This window comes from Hyperolius riggenbachi, chromosome 11, assembly GCF_040937935.1.
Source record: "Hyperolius riggenbachi isolate aHypRig1 chromosome 11, aHypRig1.pri, whole genome shotgun sequence".
Taxonomy (NCBI): Eukaryota; Metazoa; Chordata; class Amphibia; order Anura; family Hyperoliidae; genus Hyperolius; species Hyperolius riggenbachi.
Genome location: NC_090656.1, coordinates 246,515,512 through 246,533,812, shown reverse-complemented (window position 1 = coordinate 246,533,812; position 18,301 = coordinate 246,515,512). Strand labels below are relative to the sequence as shown.

General features: G+C 50.7%; 1 protein-coding gene across 12 annotated transcripts in view; it reads right to left on the bottom strand.

Moving 5' to 3' along the window:
- Positions 1-18,301, bottom strand: part of ANO1 (anoctamin 1) — a 1,209,699-nt gene that overhangs the window by 126,292 nt on the left and 1,065,106 nt on the right. For all 12 annotated transcript variants that reach the window (XM_068260041.1, XM_068260039.1, XM_068260043.1 and 9 more), the window contains one exon: positions 17,238-17,336. In XM_068260041.1, the coding sequence (XP_068116142.1) occupies positions 17,238-17,336 (99 nt within the window). The remainder of the gene's footprint in view (positions 1-17,237; positions 17,337-18,301) is intronic.

Genomic DNA, 18,301 nt, shown 5'->3' with positions numbered 1-18,301 from the left:
GTTACACAGTAACGCAGCACGTCTACATAACGTACTGCATGCAGTACTTTACACCCGGCTAAGCCGTGTTAGACTGTTTGCACATGCTCAGTACAGGTGTTTTTTTTTATTTTAGGGGCGGAGAGGAGGCGGGGAAAGGCCGCTACGTAGCCAGGCACATGGCTACTTGGCATTCACTGCACTTGCAGTGTTTACTCTTAGGAGCGGCCGCTAATTGGCTGGCGGGACCACGTGATGCGGAGCGCTCCGCTCACGTGGTCTCCGCAGTGCCTCCGACAGAGCAGGCGCACCAAGAGCTGCTTGTAACGCGGCTCTTGGTAGCGTCCTGCTCCATCACCACCAAGCGTTGCGTTAGGGGCACGTTATGTGCACTATTACGTCCCCTAAACGCAACATCCTGGTGTGTAAGTAGCCTTAAAGAGGAACTCCAGTGAAAATAATGTAATAAAAAAAGAGCTTCATTTTTACAATAATTATGTATAAATGATTTAGTCAGTGTTTTCCCATTGTAAAATCTTTCCTCTCCCTGATTTACATTCTGACATTTACCACATTGTGACATCTTTACTGCTGGCAGGTGATTGGAAGGAGATTCTGCTTGCTTTTTTGGCAGTTAGAAACAGCTTTAAGTAAACAGCTGTTATGTCCCACAATGCAATGAGGTTCACAGAGAGGAAACTGCCAGGGCCATGGTCCTGACATCACACTGTGGGAGGGGTTTCACCCCAATATCAGCCATACAGAGCCCCCTGATGATCAGTTCGTGAAAAGGAATAGATTTCTCATGTAAAAGGGGGTATCAGCTACTGATTGGGATGAAGTTCAATTCTTGGTTGCGGTTTCTCTTTAACTTAAAGAGGAACCAAGGGGGATTTACATGCATTTTAAGTTAATTTAAACCTATAATAAAGTATTTCTATCATAAAACAAACTCACCAACATCTCTTACTGCTTTTGGCAAAACGGCTTCGTCTAGTTTTTAGTTGCCGGCCCGGAATACTGCCTGTCTACTTGAAAGCAATGTAGGTTGTAGTGTTGTATATGGGGTCCGGAATAGGACAGGAGAGGTTAATAAGCTTGTTATAGGTATAGGAAAAATGTAATTTAATTTATGGGAAATTAGCACAGTCCTATTTCATAAAAACAATGTTTATTCATTTCACATATGGCATGCAAGGTTTGCTTGCAAGTGGCCTAACTTAATTTCGTGGTCTAACGACCACTTCTTCAGAGGCAAGTACTTAAGTATACATACCAGAGCAGGGACAAGGTCCTCCAGCACCCAAGGCTGAGACACCAAAGTGCGCCCCTCCATCCCTCCCACCTCAGCTGTCACACACGGATTGCTATTAGACTAAGAGGGCCACAGGGCCCACAACCTCCCCAACACCTTAATATCTAGTTATCTGGCTTGCAGTCACTGCTATGTATCCCCTTTTCTTATTTCTTTCTGCTTCATACACAATTAGGAATGACAGCTGAATGAATTGTGCGCCCCCTCCTACACTGCGCCCTGAGGCTGGAGCCTCTCCAGCCTATGCCTCGGCCCGGCCCTGATACATACATATAGCCTTATGTATACATACAGATGTGCCTGGTTTTATTTTTAGCGTATTCTATTGAAGAAGAGAGAGACAAATAGTACACGTCTCTGAAGAAGTGGTCGCTGGACCACGAAACATGCATCAGGCCATCCATATATGAATTGTATACATCATTGATGGCAGTTATATGCATGCTAGCTTGGGTCCTTAAATCCACATCCTTTGATTATTACAAAACATTTTTTGCACTTATACTACTTTATATACTCAAGTATAAGTTGAAAAATTTAGGACTGATTTACTTCATATAAGTATATGAGTCACAGGCAACGAGTCACAGGCAACACTGAGCACACTGAGTAATGTGTGTACTGATAGTGACATTAGTGGCTGCACTTAAAGTGAACCTTAAGCCAGAAGTTTCGTTTTTGCCGACAGGCCCGTCAGGACTGGCCACGCGTAGCTTTTTCGGCATTCCTGACTGTAATTAGCGGTATTGCGTACCGCAATGCGTATAAAAATACGTTGCCACATATCTGCGCGTTTGTAATGCGCCAACGCGTATTTTTGTATGCGTTGCGGCCCGCAATAGCGCTTATTACAGTCGGGAATGCGGAAAAAGCTACGCATGGCCAGTCCTGACGGGCCTGTCGGTAAAAACAAAACTAGCTGGCAGCGGGGGACCAGAGGATTAGTGAGTGGCTGCGAGGGGACGGGACGGCTGCGGGGGGCTGGTAGCTGGCAGCGGGGGACCGGAGGATCTGCGAGTGACTGCGAGGTGACGGGACGGCTGCGGGGGGCTGGTAGAAGCCCCAGGTGAGTAAAACACTTTTTATTTTATTTTTTTGGCTTAAAGAAAACCTGAAATTAAAAGTCAAAATAAGCATACACAAGTCATACTTACCTTCCATGTAGTCTACTCCTCAGTGTCTTGAGCCATAGGGAAACATAGACATTACCTGGTACATCAGTTTTCCTCTCATCTATAACTGACAGCAACTGATATTTTACTGACAGCAACTGATATATTTCAGATCTGGCAAAATATTGTCAGAACTGGAAGGGATCATTGTAAGAAGAAAATGGTGAGCTTCTGAGAGGAACTGATGGCAAGGTAACTATGTAATGTTCATTTGAAGTTACCTCATGTGTTTATTTTAAATATTTTTACTCAGTACAGGTTCTCTTTAAGTGTCTCTTTAAGGGACAGGAGGGGTTAATGGCTGCAATACTATATGCACTGCAGGCATTAACCCCTCCTGAGCCCTAAGTGCAGTCATTAACTTTGCTGCGTAGACTTATATTCGTGCCAATAACAAATCCAGCTTAAAGAGAGTCTGAAGCGAGAATAGATCTCGCTTCAGACCTCATAGCTAGCAGGGGCATGCGTGCCCCTGCTAAAACGCCGCTATAGCGCGGCTTAACGGGGGTCCCTGTCCTCCCAAACCCCCTCCGTGCAGCGGGGGAGCGCTTCCTGGTTGGGGCAGGGCTAACCGCCGCAGCCCTGCCCCACGCGCGTCTGTCAGCGCGTATCTCCGCCTCTCCCCCGCCCCTTTCAGTCTTCCTTCACTGAGAGGGGCGGGGGAGAGGCGGCGATGCGCCGCTGATAGACGCGCTGGGAGGCAGGGCTGCAGCCGTTAGCCCTGCTTCCAGGAAGAGTTTTCCCTACGACCATTTTACGACCAACTTTTGCGGGGGGTGGGTTGGGGGTAAAGGGACCCCCGTTAAGCCGCGGGATAGCGGCGTTTTAGCAGGGGCACACGTGCCCCTGCTATATATAAGACCTGAAGCGAGATTTAGTCTCGCTTCAGTGTCTCTTTAAGAGGGTTGAATATTGGAGTCGACTTATACACGAGGTGGACTTGTATTCGTGTATATACGGTACATAAATACACTTCTGCTCGGCTCCAGCATGCCTGGTGTGATTCTACTTTCAAAAGCAGAGGTTTAGCTGCAACAGTCACGTCAATAAGCCTGTTCACACATGCAGCAAACCGACCACCTCCTGGTCCTGGATTCCTGCCTGGTGACTCGTCAGTCCAATATATACGCAGCGGAAAGAGGTCTCTAGTGAAACATGAAGTGGTTTCTGGGATTATAAAAAAAAAAAAAACATAAAAGCGAAGGAAAGGTTCTCACAAGCAGGTCTGGTCTGGTCAGCTCTTGGTCCTGAGATGGGTCATACTATCTTTCTTGGGAGGGGTGGGAGATACCACCTTGTAAGTCTTGCTCTTGGTGGAGTCATAAATTCCATAACTGGGATGCCATGATATCGCAGACGTGGTGGTCCATTTCACTGCCAGGAATGCAGGTACAGCTGCAGCAGAAGAGGTGTCCAATATACTCAGTCAGGAGTGATGGTCGTGTGTTCTCCTGGACATGACATCACTAATTCTCAGCAGCAGAAGGGGGCGGGACTATAACAGTTGTTAAAGTGGTCCGAAGTTCTACAGACACATCATCTCTTCAGGAAGAGTTGCCTATGATCCGTAGTCATAAATTCCCCTTGTTTCCTTCTTAATGAGTGGAATAAATTCACTTCTTTACATAATCTCATGTGAATGGGTTGGGGGGGGAGGGAGGGGAAGCCATGCTGGATTCCACAAATCAATACTAGCGCCTCATTAAGGGCTGGTTCAGACGGACGCTTGTGCAGCGTTTACCGCCAGCGTTCAAGGCTTGGCGTTAAACGCTCCCATTCAAGTGAATGGGAGCGTTTGTACCAAGCTTTTACGCGCGTTTACACGAACGCGGCGTTCGGGTCCCGATTTTCACTGGCGTTCAAGGAGCCCCTGGAAGCTACATGCTGCTTCCAGGGGCGGTTAACTGCGACTGGTAATGTCCCCCTAGGGGAAGAAAAAACGCGACCGCATCCGAACGCAATGCGAACGCTGCTGAAAGCCCGAACGCATTGCCACCGCGACGCCAATGAACGCGACGCCTCCAAACGTCCGTCTGAACCAGCCCTAAAAAAAAAAAAAAGACACCTGAAGTTTATTAACCCTTTCAGAACCAGCATGAAATCCCCCCCCCCTATTAAAGGATTTCGGAGTTGGACAATATAAACGGAGCTTTACTTACCTGAGATGTCATATGCATCCCTGGCCGCCGTTGCGGCCCTCTCCTGGTTCCCGCTGGCAGCCTCTAAGCATGCCCATGTGATCGGGAGCACACTGCGTCTGTGCGATAGTGTACGCTCCTGGCGACATGGGCGTGTTCTCACGCGGGGCATGCGCAGAAGACACCGACCCATCGGGTGTGGCCGATCCTTAAAGGCTGCCAGTGGGCCCCAGGAGAGGACCAGAACTGCAGCAAGGGACCTAAATGACTTTTAGGGGCTGGAAAAAGCCCCAGATAAGTAATGCTGCATTAATTTTGTTCAACTCGGAAATCCTTCAAGGATGAGAGGATCCCATTTCCCTGGTGATCTAGTGCCCCCCCCCCCCCTTTAGTTAAGTCCTGGTGATCTACTGTTGCACCTCCTAACCGGAAACATTCCTTTATATTCTAGTGATCCCCCCTCCCTCCCCCCATGCAGAGATCAGCAGCAAGAAGCGATGCTGGGCGAGTATTACTCACCTCTCCCACTCTGCAGCGATGAGCAGCCAGCCCCATACTGAAGCATGTACCGGGGTCCCAGCCTGCTGTCATCATCAAGCTAGGCCGGAACATGTTTCAGTATGGGGCTGGCTGCTGAGAAAGGACATGCACCACGATCGTCAGAGCGAACGTGGACAAGTAACGCACTTGTATATCTTAATGATCGTTGTGATCAGGAGCCAATTGGTGCGGCTCCTGACCAATGCCAGGAGATTAAGCAATTAACAGCTTAATCTCCAGCCTCGGGTACGTGCGATCGCTGCGGGAGCGCGCGGACCGCAGTCAGTGGAATCTACGTCGTATCAGAGGCTCACAACCATGAGCACAACAGATTTCAACCAAGTCGGTCCTGAAAGGGTTAAGATTTTTAGACAAAGGTTTGAACGCTGAAGAATGTTTTGACAACAAGCATGCTGCAGCCAGTGCAGTCCCAGCCCTGCAACAAGCATGCTGCAGCCAGTGGAGTCCTAGCCCTGCAACAAGCATGCTGCAGCCAGTGGAGTTCTAGCCCTGCAACAAGCATGCTGCAGCCAGTGGGGACCCAGCCCTGCAACAAGCATGCTGCAGCCAGTGGAGTCCCAGCCCTGCAACAAGCATGCTGCAGCCAGTGGAGTCCCAGCCCTGCAACAAGCATGCTGCAGCCAGTGGAGTCCCAGCCCTGCAACAAGCATGCTGCAGCCAGTGGGGTCCCAGCCCTGCAACAAGCATGCTGCAGCCAGTGGAGTCCCAGTCCTGCAACAAGCATGCTGCAGCCAGTGGAGTCCCAGCCCTGCAACAAGCATGCAACCAGTGGCGTCACAGCCCTGCAACAAGCATGCTGCAGCCAGTGGAGTCCCTCTCAGGTATTGCCCAGGAGTGTTGATCCAGGGATTTTATCTGATTGCCATCTGGAGTCGGGAAGGATTTTTTTCCCTTTTGGGGCTAATTGGACCATGCCTTGTAAGGGTTTTTCACCTTCCACTGGATCAGCAGGGATATGTGAGGGTGCAGGCTGGTGTTGTGCCTTCCTCTGGATCAGCAGGGATATGTGAGGGAGCAGGCTGGTGTTGTGCCTTCCTCTGGATCAGCAGGGATATGTGAGGGAGCAGGCTGGTGTTGTGCCTTCCTCTGGATCAGCAGGAATATGTGAGGGTGCTGGCTGGTGTTGTGCCTTCCTCTGGATTAGCAGGGATATGTGAGGGAGCAGGCTGGTGTTGTGCCTTCCTCTGGATCAGCAGGGATATGTGAGGGTGCAGGCTGGTGTTGTGCCTTCCTCTGGATCAGCAGGGATATGTGAGGGTCCAGGCTGGTGTTGTGCCTTCCTCTGGATCAGCAGGGATATGTGAGGGTGCAGGCTGGTGTTGTGCCTTCCTCTGGATCAGCAGGGGTATGTGAGGGTGCAGGCTGGTGTTGTGCCTTCCTCTGGATCAGCAGGGGTATGTGAGGGTGCAGGCTGGTGTTGTGTAGAGTTGGGCCGAACGGTTCGCCTGCGAACGGTTCCATGCGAACTTCAATGGTTCGCGTTCGCGTCCCGCAGGCGAACCTTTGCAGGAGTTCGGTTTGCCCCATAATGCACCATGAAGGGTCAACTTTGACCCTCTACATCACAGTCAGCAGGCCCAGTGTAGCCAATTAGGCTACACTAGCCCCTGGAGCCACTCCCCCCCTACTAAAAGGCAGGCAGCGGCGACCATTACGGTCACTCGTGTGCCTGCATTAGTGAGAGTAGGGCGAGCTGCTGCAGACTGTCTCTCATAGGGAAAGATTAGTTAGGCTTAGCTTGTCCCTGGCTGCATACCTGTTCTGTGAACCCACCACTGCATACCTGTTCTGTGAACCCGCCACTGCATACCTGTTCTGTTCAGTAAACCCGCCACTGCATACCTGTTCTGTTCAGTGAACCCGCCACTGTATACCTGTTCTGTGAACCCACCACTGCATACCTGTACTGTGAACCCACCACTGCATACCTGTTCTGTGAACCTGCCACTGCATACCTGTACTGTTCAGTGAACCCGCCACTGTATACCTGTTCTGTTCAGTGAACCCGCCACTGCATACCTGTTCTGTTCAGTGAACAGTTTGGTGTGTCAGTGTGAAGCAGTTCCTTAATTACACTACCTGATTGATGTATACACATGCAAGATGTTTTAAAGCACTTTAGGCCTGTCATTTAGCATTCAATATGATTTCTGCCCTTAAAACGCTGCTTTGCGTCAAATCCAGATTTTTCCCGGGGACTTTTGGCGTGTATCCCACTCCGCCATGCCCCCCTCCAGGTGTTAGACCTCTTGAAACATCTTTTCCATCACTTTTGTGGCCAGCATAATTTTTTTTTTTCAAAGTTCGCATCCCCATTGAAGTCTATTGCGGTTCGCGAACTTTAACGTGAACCGAACCTTCCGCGGAAAATCGGAGGTTCGGCCCAACTCTAGTGTTGTGCCTTCCCCTCTGGATCAGCAGGGATATGTGAGGGAGCAGGCTGGCATTGTAAATTCCTCTGGATCAGCAGTGATATGTGAGGGTACAGGCTGGTGTTGTGCCTTCCTCTGGATCAGCAGGGATATGTGAGGGTACAGGCTGGTGTTGTGCCTTCCTCTGGATCAGCAGGGATATGTGAGGGAGCAGGCTGGTGTTGTGCCTTCCTCTGGATGAGCAGGGATATGTGAGGGAGCAGGCTGGTATTGTACCTTCCTCTGGATCAGCAGGGATATGTGAGGGAGCAGGCTGGTGTTGTACCTTCCTCTGGATCTGCAGGGATATGTGAGGGTGCAGGCTGGTGTTGTGCCTTCCTCTGGATCAGCAGGGATATGTGAGGGAGCAGGCTGGTGTTGTGCCTTCCTCTGGATCAGCAGTGATATGTGAGGGAGCAGGCTGGTGTTGTGCCTTCCTCTGGATCAGCAGGGATATGTGAGGGAGCAGGCTGGTGTTGTACCTTCCTCTGGATCAGCAGGGATATGTGTGGGAGCAGGCTGGTGTTGTGCCTTCCTCTGGATCAGCAGGGATATGTGAGGGAGCAGGCTGGTGTTGTACCTTCCTCTGGATCAGCAGGGATATGTGAGGGTGCAGGCTGGTGTTGTGCCTTCCTCTGGATCAGCAGGGATATGTGAGGGTGCAGGCTGGTGTTGTGCCTTCCTCTGGATCAGCAGGGATATGTGAGGGTGCAGGCTGGTGCTGTTCCTTCCTCTGGATCAGCAGGGATATGTGAGGGAACAGGCTGGTGTTGTGCCTTCCTCTGGATCAGCAGGTATATGTGAGGGAACAGGCTGGTGTTGTGCCTTCCTCTGGATCAGCAGGGATATGTGAGGGAGCAGGCTGGTATTGTGCCTTCCTCTGGATCAGCAGGGATATGTGAGGGAGCAGGCTGGTGTTGTGCCTTCCTCTGGATCAGCAGGGATATGTGAGGGAGTAGGCTGGTGCTGTGCCTTCCTCTGGATCTGCAGGGATATGTGAGGGAGCAGGCTGGTGTTGTGCCTTCCTCTGGATCAGCAGGGATATGTGAGGGAGCAGGCTGGTGTTGTGCCTTCCTCTGGATCAGCAGGGATATGTGAGGGTGTAGGCTGGTGTTGTACCTTCCTCTGGATCAGCAGAGATATGTGAGGGTGCAGGCTGGTGTTGTGCCTTCCTCTGGATGAAGAGGGATATGTGAGGGTGCAAGCTGATGTTGTGCCTTCCTCTGGATCAGCAGGGATATGTGAGGGTGCAGGCTGGTGCTGTGCCTTCCTCTGGATCAGCAGGGATATGTGAGGGAGGAGGCTGGTGTTGTGTCTTCCTCTGGATCAGCAGAGATATATGAGGGTGCAGGCTGGTGTTGTGTCTTCCTCTGGATCAGCAGAGATATGTGAGGGTGCAGGCTGGTGTTGTGCCTTCCTCTGGATGAACAGGGATATGTGAGGGTGCAGGCCGATGTTGTGCCTTCCTCTGGATCAGCAGGGATATGTGAGGGTGCAGGCTGGTGTTGTACCTTCCTCTAAATCAGCAGGGATATGTGAGGGAGCAGGCTGGTGTTGTACCTTCCTCTGGATCAGCAGGGATATGTGAGGGTGCAGGCTGGTGTTGTGCCTTCCTCTGGATCAGCAGGGATATGTGAGGGAGCAGGCTGGTGTTATGCCTTTCTCTGGATCAGCAGGGATATGTGAGGGTGCAGGCTGGTATTGTGCCTTCCTCTGGATCAGCAGGGATATAAGAGGGAGCAGGCTGGTGTTGTGCCTTCCTCTGGATCAGCAGAGATATGTGAGGGAGCAGGCTGGTGTTGTGCCTTCCTCTGGATCAGCAGGGATATGTGAGGGAGCAGGCTGATGTGCCTTCCTCTGGATCAACAGGGATATGTGAGGGTGCAGGCTGGTGTTGTGCCTTCCTCTGGATCAGCAGGGATATGTGAGGGTGCAGGCTGGTGTTGTGCCTTCCTCTGGATCAGCAGGGATATGTGAGGGAGCAGGCTGTGGTTGTACCTTCCTCTGGATCAGCAGGGATATGTGAGGGAGCAGGCTGTGGTTGTACCTTCCTCTGGATCAGCAGGGATATGTGAGGGTGCAGGCTGGTGTTGTGCCTTCCTCTGGATCAGCAGGGATATGTGAGGGTGCAGGCTGGTGTTGTGCCTTCCTCTGGATCAGCAGGGATATGTGAGGGAGCAGGCTGGTGTTGTGCCTTCCTCTGGATCAGCAGGGATTTGTGAGGGAGCAGGCTGGTGTTGTGCCTTCCTCTGGATCAGCAGGGATATGTGAGGGAGCCGGCTGGAGTTGTGCCTTCCTCTGGATCAGCAGGTATATGTGAGGGAGCCGGCTGGAGTTGTACCTTCCTCTGGATCAGCAGGGATATGTGAGGGAGCAGGCTGGAGTTGTGCCTTCCTCTGGATCAGCAGGTATATGTGAGGGAGCCGGCTGGAGTTGTACCTTCCTCTGGATCAGCAGGGATATGTGAGGGAGCAGGCTGGTGTTGTGCCTTCCTCTGGATCAGCAGGTATATGTGAGGGAGCAGGCTGGTGTTGTGCCTTTTGTGCCTTCCTCTGGATCAGCAGGGATATGTGAGGGAGCAGGCTGGTGTTGTGCCTTCCTCTGGATCAGCAGGGATATGTGAGGGAGCAGGCTGGTATTGTGCCTTCCTCTGGATCAGCAGGGATATGTGAGGGAGCAGGCTGGTGTTGAACTTTGTTTTCTGGTTGTACTCGCTGAACGTATGTCTTTTTTCAACCCAAATAACTATGTAACTATGTAAGGTGAGCAATAACCTCCTTAGCGCTAATCCCGAGCTAGAGTCGGGGCAGAAAACCACAGCTTAGAGCGGCAATCCCGACCTCTACTCGGGGTAGCTGATGGAGGCCGTGTGCAGAACAATGCGCGCAGCAGGTGTTTCTACATACCTCCTGGGGGATCCCGACGTAGGCCGCCATTCTTCTTCCTCTCCTCCAGGACTCTGCTTCCTCCAGGTGAGATCAACGGCTGTCCGGCAAGCTCACTTTAGAGTTGCAGCGCCACCTGGAGGATGGAGGCATAACTGCAGCACTGGAGCCAGGGAGGTGAGTGCAGAACTGTTGCAGATCTCCCTGGCAGAATTTTTTTCCAGGTTTTAGGGTCTGAAAGGGTGCAAAAAATTGCACCGCTTTTAGATCCTAAAAACCCGGAAAGAATCACAACGCCAAGGGGGTTAAAAGGATAGGTCCGAGGAATGAAATAAAAAAACAAACAGAACTATTTACCCAGGGCTTCCTCCAGCCCCTGGCAGCAGCTCCGGTGTCCCAGTATCCCCCTCGTTGGAGATGCCAACCGTGCCAGGCCACGTGAGGGCGATGACGAGCGGCTCGGCTTTACGCAGGTGCAGATGATGCTGGCCTGGCTTGGTCGGCATCTCCAGTGAAGGGAATCCTGGGACACCGGAGCTGCTATGAGAGACATATCGTGTGTGTGTGTGTGTGTGTGTGTGTGTGTGTGCGTGCGTGCGTGCGTGCGTGTGTGTGTGTGTGTGTGTGTGTGTGTGTGTGTCTGTGTGTGTGTCTGTGTGTGTGTCTGTGTGTGTGTCTGTGTGTGTGTCTGTGTGTGTCTGTGTGTGTGTCTGTGTGTGTCTGTGTGTGTGTCTGTGTGTGTCTGTGTGTGTGTCTGTGTGTGTGTGTGTGTGTGTGTGTGTGTTTTTGACAGACGGGTAAATGGTCATAAGGTGGGCTGATCACTGACCCAAGCATGAGTCTTATAATCGGATACTGTGTGCAGCTGGCCGAGCTAAGGAGCCACGTCACAGAGCAGCAGTGTGGTGTGACACGGAGTATGATATGACATCTTCCGCCAGAGGCTCATGTAGTGTCAGGAACGCAGAGGGGTCTGTAAGCTGCAATCAGGATACAGATACACAAACAACATGTTCTGTCTATGGAAACCCTCTCATTGCAAGCAGAGGCATTAAAGAGAGTCTGAAGCCATAATTAAAATGGCTTTTTTGCTTATATATAGCAGGGGCATGTGTGCCCCTGCTAAAACGCCGCTATCCCGCGGCTGAACAAGGGTCCTTTCCCCTCCAAATCCACCCCCCCCTGCAAAATCACGACCAACTTGGTCGTAGATTTTGCTACCCCTGTGCGCTTACGTGTGAGGCAAGGCTATGAGCTGCAGCCCTGCCTCACACGCGGCTATCAGCGGCGGATCGCCGCCCCTCCCCCGCCCCTCTCAGTAAAGGAAGACTGAGAGGGGCGGGGGAGAGGCGGAGATCCGCCGCTGATAGCCGCGTGTGAGGCAGGGCTGCAGCTCATAGCCCCGCCTCACACGGAAGCGCTCCCCGGACAGCACAGGGGGGGATTTGGAGGGGAAAGGACCCTCGTTTAGCCGCGGGATAGCGGCGTTTTAGCAGGGGCACACATGCCCCTGCTACATATAAGGAAAAAAACCATTTTTATTATGGCTTCAGACTCTCTTTAAAGTGACTAACAAAAAAAAAAAAGTTCCCCTGGGGGGTCCTCACCTCGAGTTGGGGAATCCTTTGGATCCTAATGAGGCGTCCCACGGCTGTCTCGCTGCAGCCCACGGAATGCACAGCTGTCAATTTGTCACGCTGTGCAATACGATAGTTACCTTCCCTGGCTCCAGTGGGGGCGCTGTTGCGGCTCAGCGCGGAGATATGCGGAAATAGCCGATCTCTGTCGCCTGCGCATTGGAGCGGTCCGACAGCAATCGGCTATTTCTGCCTATCTCCGAGCAGAGAGCCAGTACTGCGCCTGCGCTGGAGCCGGGAAGGTAAATATTTACATCCCGCTGTTCGGAGGGGCACAGCGAGACCGCCGTGAGACACAGGAGGAGGGGGGGAAGACTCGATAGGATCCGGAGGCTTCCCCAACTCGAGGTGAGTATCCCCCCAGGGAAACTTTTTTTTTTGTTACAGGTTTCCTTTAAAAGGACAACTGTAATGAGAGTGATATGGAGGCTGCCATATTTATTTCCATTTAAACAAGCCACATTTCCTGGCTATCCTGCTGATCCTCTGCCTCTAATACTTTTAGCCTTTTAGCCATAGCCCCTGAACAAGCATACAGCAGATCAGATGCGTCTAACGAAAAATCAGACAATATTAGCTGCATGCTTGTTTCAGGTGTGTGATTCAGACACTACTGCAGCCAGAGAGACCAGCAGGACAGCCAGGCAACTGGTATTGTTTAACAGGAAATAAATATGACAGCCTCCATACACCTCTCACTTCAGGTTTCCTTTAAGAGCATAAAGGAGCACTGTAGTGAGTGATGTAGAGGCTGCCATATTTACTCCCTTTTGGAGAACACAGTTACCTGGCAGTCTTGCTGATCTCTCTCTGGCTGTAGTAGTGTCTGAATCACACACACCTGAAACAAGCATGCGGCTAATATGGCCAAACTGTCATCACAGCTCCTGATGGTCATGTCACGGCCGCCGTGATGACGCGTAACGTGCACGGCGGGGACTCGTGCCGGCAACTTCAGGTGGAAGTCGCCAATGCCGGAGGCGCCAGCGGGACCAGGGTAGGAGCCAGGAGGATACCGGGGGAACTTGCGGCCTGCGGTGGGCTGGAGGAAGCTCCGGGTAAGTACCAATTGTGTTCTGTAAAGCTGCTCAGTATCCATTCAAGACCAGAGGAAAAAAAAACCCTGTAAAAAACGATCATCATCGGGTGACGCAAGTTTGTGACACCGGTCTGGAAGGAGACGAGCGACACCTCATTCTTGTTCCTACCGCTGGCCAGTGTACATGCGCTATTTTAATTTGTGGTACCCATAACTTTGGGCCCTGTATGGGAGTACTCTAGGTCTTATGATTTTATGGTTCATTTATCCTCAAAGCGCTCTACACTTAGTACTGCTGTTTTTTTATCACTTTATGATAGATCATCGATCTTATAAAGATTGGAACAGTCCTGTGGCCACTGGGAGCCTCATGCTATGTACACAACTTTATAACGTGGGTTGTTATTGCCTGGTGAGCCTTTTCTTTTGGGTGCTGGGACTCCCTTTGATTGGCCTGATACCTCAGATGTGGTGCATGGTGGAATTGCATCACATACCTACTTGTGACCTGCGCTGATTCAGTTACATTATTGAACATTAGACACTGTTTTCTCTCAGCTGCGGTCTCTAGATGATAAAGATTGGCGCTGTTCCTCTCTCTTTTTAATCATCGGGTTTTGCCTGGTGCTCAAATATCCCTTTCGGCGCCGGCTTGCCAATATTTTCAATTAAAGTGTATGGCGTTGCCCGATTAGTCCAGAAGCCGCATGCGCCCGATTTGCTTGATACTCTGAACACCACATCCCAAGTTAGAGATTGCCACTGATAATCACAGCGTCTCGGAGGACTGACAAGTGCTTTAGCGTTAGACAGAAGCTTTAAGCTCCTTAGAGGACGATGTGGCTGGCATGAGATGTACATTGTGCGCAGGCCTGGAAACACCAGGGGCTGGAGAGATTCTGAAAGGATTGAAATTAGCATTAAATATTTACTGGCTGTGCAGTTTTGGCAGTAGGTTTCCCACCACTAATAGGCTGCCCTCGTCTATACTGGCACCACAGGGGAGGAGCTTATCAATCGGGGCTCCGGCAGAAGCCGGCATTTATCCAGTGCAAGCCACTTCTGAGCAGTCAGGGGGATATAAAGCGGTTATACTGCAGCTTCACGGCTCTCGTGTCTGCAATCCTGACCCGTACACATAACTTCCAACTGTCCCTCTTTAGGAGGGACAGTCCCTCTTTGGGAACCCAGTTCTTCTGTCCCTCTTTCCTCTTCATTGATCCCTCTATCAGGACTGATGTACAGATAATTTCATATATTTCTTATTTTACAAATATTAATTTGAAGTAGAATTTACCCAGGGTAGACAGGACCAGTGTGGTTTGAATTATAAAACACTTTTTTTTTTAATGAAATTTTTGCGGTATCTGTGACTAGGGGTATTTCAGGGGCGTGGTTAGGGGTGTGGCTTAATTGTCCCTCTTCTCTCAAAAGGTTGGGAGGTATGCTATACGGCTCAGAGCAGCAAGTATAGAAGCATATATCCAGCCTGAGACAAGAAGTCCTGCAAGTTTCAAGGACAACTGTAATGAGAGGGATTTGGAGGTTGCCATATTTATTTCCTGTTAAATAATACCAGTTGCCTGGCAGCCCTGCTGATCTCTCTGACTGCAGAAGTGTCTGAATCACACACCAGAAACAAGCATGCAGCTAATCCAGTCGCACTTCAGTCAGATCTGCTGCATGCTTGTTCAGGGGCTGTGGCTAAAAGTATTAGAGGCAGAGGATCAGCAGGACAGCCAAGCAATGAGCATTGTTTAAAAGGATCAGCAAGAGGAAACAATAGGGCCCATAGAATAGCACCACACTTATGGAGAAAAGTATTAACAATTTATTAATTCATCATAACACTATATAAAGAGATAAAACCATTTAAAAAAGCAATGTCACACAACTCATACAATACACTAATATGCATAGAATAATATTGCATCATGGAACCACCCATACACCTCTCATACTGTGGCTGTCCCCTCCCCTGCTTACACCCCTCATACTGTGGCCGTACCCTCCCCTGCTTACACCCCTCATACTGTGGATGTCCACTCCCCTGCTTACACCCCTCATACTGTGGATGTCTCCTCCCCTGCTTACACCTCTCATACTGTGGCTGTCCCCTCCCCTGCTTACACCCCTCATACTGTGCATGTCCCCTCCCCTGCTTACACCTCTCATACTGTGCATGTCCCCTCCCCTGCTTACACCTCTCATACTGTGCATGTCCCCTCCCCTGCTTACACCTCTCATACTGTGCATGTCCCCTCCCCTGCTTACACCTCTCATACTGTGCATGTCCCCTCCCCTGCTTACACCTCTCATACTGTGCATGTCCCCTCCCCTGCTTACACCTCTCATACTGTGCATGCCCCCTCCCCTGCTTACACCTCTCATACTGTGCATGTCCCCTCCCCTGCTTACACCTCTCATACTGTGCATGTCCCCTCCCCTGCTTACACCTCTCATACTGTGCATGTCCCTCCCCTGCTTACACCTCTCATACTGTGCATGTCCCCTCCCCTGCTGACACCTCTCATACTGTGCATGTCCCCTCCCCTCCTGACACCTCTCATACTGTGCATGTCTCCTCCCCTGCTGACACCTCTCATACTGTGCATGTCCACTCCCCTGCTTACTCCTCTCATACTGTGGATGCCCTCTCCCCTGCTTACACCTCTCATACTGTGGATGCCCCCTCCCCTGCTTACACCTCTCATACTGTGGCTGTCCCCTCCCTGCTTACACCTCTCATACTGTGCATGTCCCCTCCCCTGCTTACAACCTCTCATACTGTGGATCTCCCCTCCCCTGCTCACACCTCTCATACTGTGGATGTCCCCTCCCCTGCTCACACCTCTCATACGGTGGCTGTCCCCTCCCCTGCTTACACCTCTCATACTGTGGCTGTCCCCTCCCCTGCTTACACCTCTCATACGGTGGCTGTCCCCTCCCCTGCTTACACCTCTCATACTGTGGCTGTCCCCTCCCATGCTTACACCTCTCATACTGTGGCTGTCCCCTCCCCTGCTTACACCTCATACTGTGGATGTCCCCTCCCCTGCTCACACCTCTCATATTGTGGATGTCCCCTCCCCTGCTTACACCTCCCATACTGTGGCTGTCCCCTCCCCTGCTTACACCTCATACTGTGGATGTCCCCTCCCCTGCTTACACCTCTCATACTGTGGATGTCCCCTCCCCTGCTTACACCTCTCATACTGTGGATGTCCCCTCCCCTGCTTACACCTCTCATACTGTGGATGTCCCCTCCCCTGCTCACACCTCTCATACTGTGGATGTCCCCTCCCCTGCTTACACCTCATACTGTGGATGTCCCCTCCCCTGCTTACACCTCTCATACTGTGGATGTCCTTGGCATGTTTTGTTGCACCATATGAATTGTTATGTATAGAATGCTTGGAGGGCCCAATGTAAAACTTGCACTAGGGCCCACAGCTCATCAGCTCTGCCACTGGGTAATTTATTGCCTCTAAGAATGGTTTAAAATGCTAGGGTTTCCAAGGTTTGTTGGTTCGTTTCAAAGCTGCGCACATGAGGGCTAGGTTTGTATCAACTTCGCATCTTACAAACCAACCCGAGTGTCTGGGGAGAAGGAAAGGGACTCTGTGGCTGGCTTTCAGCTTACCGGTAGTTCTCTGTGCTCCTGCATTAAAGGACCCCTGTAGCGAGAACCTGTGATATGCATTTCCCATTTTCCTTTAATACCAGTTGCCTGGCTGTCCTGCTGACCTCTTTAGCTGCAGTAGTGTCTGAATCACACAGCTGAAACAAGCATGCAGCTAATCCAGTCACACTTCAGTCAGAAACACCTGATCTGCATGCTTGTTCAGGGGCTGTGGCTAAAAGTATTAGAGGCAGAGGCTCAGCAGGACAGCCAGGCAACTGGTATTGCTTATAAGGAAGTAAACATCACCCCCCCCCCCTCCCACTGCCTCCCCCCCCCCCCCCGCCCCCCCATCTCCCTTTCACTTCAGGTGTGCTTTTAGGATTGCTTTATAGTCTATGCCATCTACATGCGTTGGGCACTATATATAAACGTGTCTGGAGTTATTTACGACTAGGTGTGAGTCGTGAGCACATACCTTCTTAGTGGGCATCTTAAGTTTCATAAACTCAGCTTCTCTGCAGAGGACATTCCATGGAGCATGGATCTTCACAAACCCCACACCGTGCATCTTGGTCTGTACAGAGAGAGAGGAGAGGGATGAGACTACGAGACTGTCTGCAGCACAGATCCCATGGCTTAGCTCAGCCCTTCAAGTGTAACTGTCTGGCATAAAATCAAAAACCTATTTTTTATTTTTACCTGGTAAACAAGTAATAAGGATGCTAATCAGGCAATCCAAAAGGTAAAATCACTATTACTTTTCTTGTTGATAAATGACCATTCCCCAGTTTACCTGACTTATTTGGTACACACAAAATTTGGTACACAAAAAAAGGAAGTTGCAGGGAATGCTGGGTTGTCCTTTTTTGCTCCTGTACTTCCCCTCACACTTAACTAATGCAGCCTGATTGGCTGAAGCCTCTTTCCCTCCTGTTCTCCCCTCCCACACCTTTGTTCCTCTCTGATTGGCCAATATTTCTCATGCTGAGACAATGGACTTTGTATAGTGAAGGATAGGGAAATCAGCCAGAGGAGAGTAATGCTGGGAATACACAGCACGTTTATGCCGGCACACCGACACGTCCGCGCGTGCATCGATTCCCGCTCGTCCCCGCGCGCACTTCCTTCTCAGCGCTTATGAGCGCTTCGTTTTTGCCTATTGCCCGCCCGCGGGGATCGAGCCGGGAATCTATCCACGCGGTGATCGGACATGTCGGAAATTATCAATCAAGCCATCAGCGGCTCGATTGATAAGAAGAATCTGGGCAGTGTATGCCCAGCATAAGGGAGGAAATGACATCAAGATTGGCTTTAAAATAGCCATACTTAAAACGGGAAATGCTAAGAAGGTTTTTCTCTTTTTTTACTGTAGAAAAATCACTAAAATCAAAACGTGAACAGTGCAATACATATGTAAGTAGAGCAAGTATTTATCTACTTATACATGTGTTTTTATTTCTGAGATAGTATGGCTGACCGCTCCTCTTTAAAGCGGAACTGTAAACTGCTTAAAAAAAAATAAAAATTAAGAGATTCACT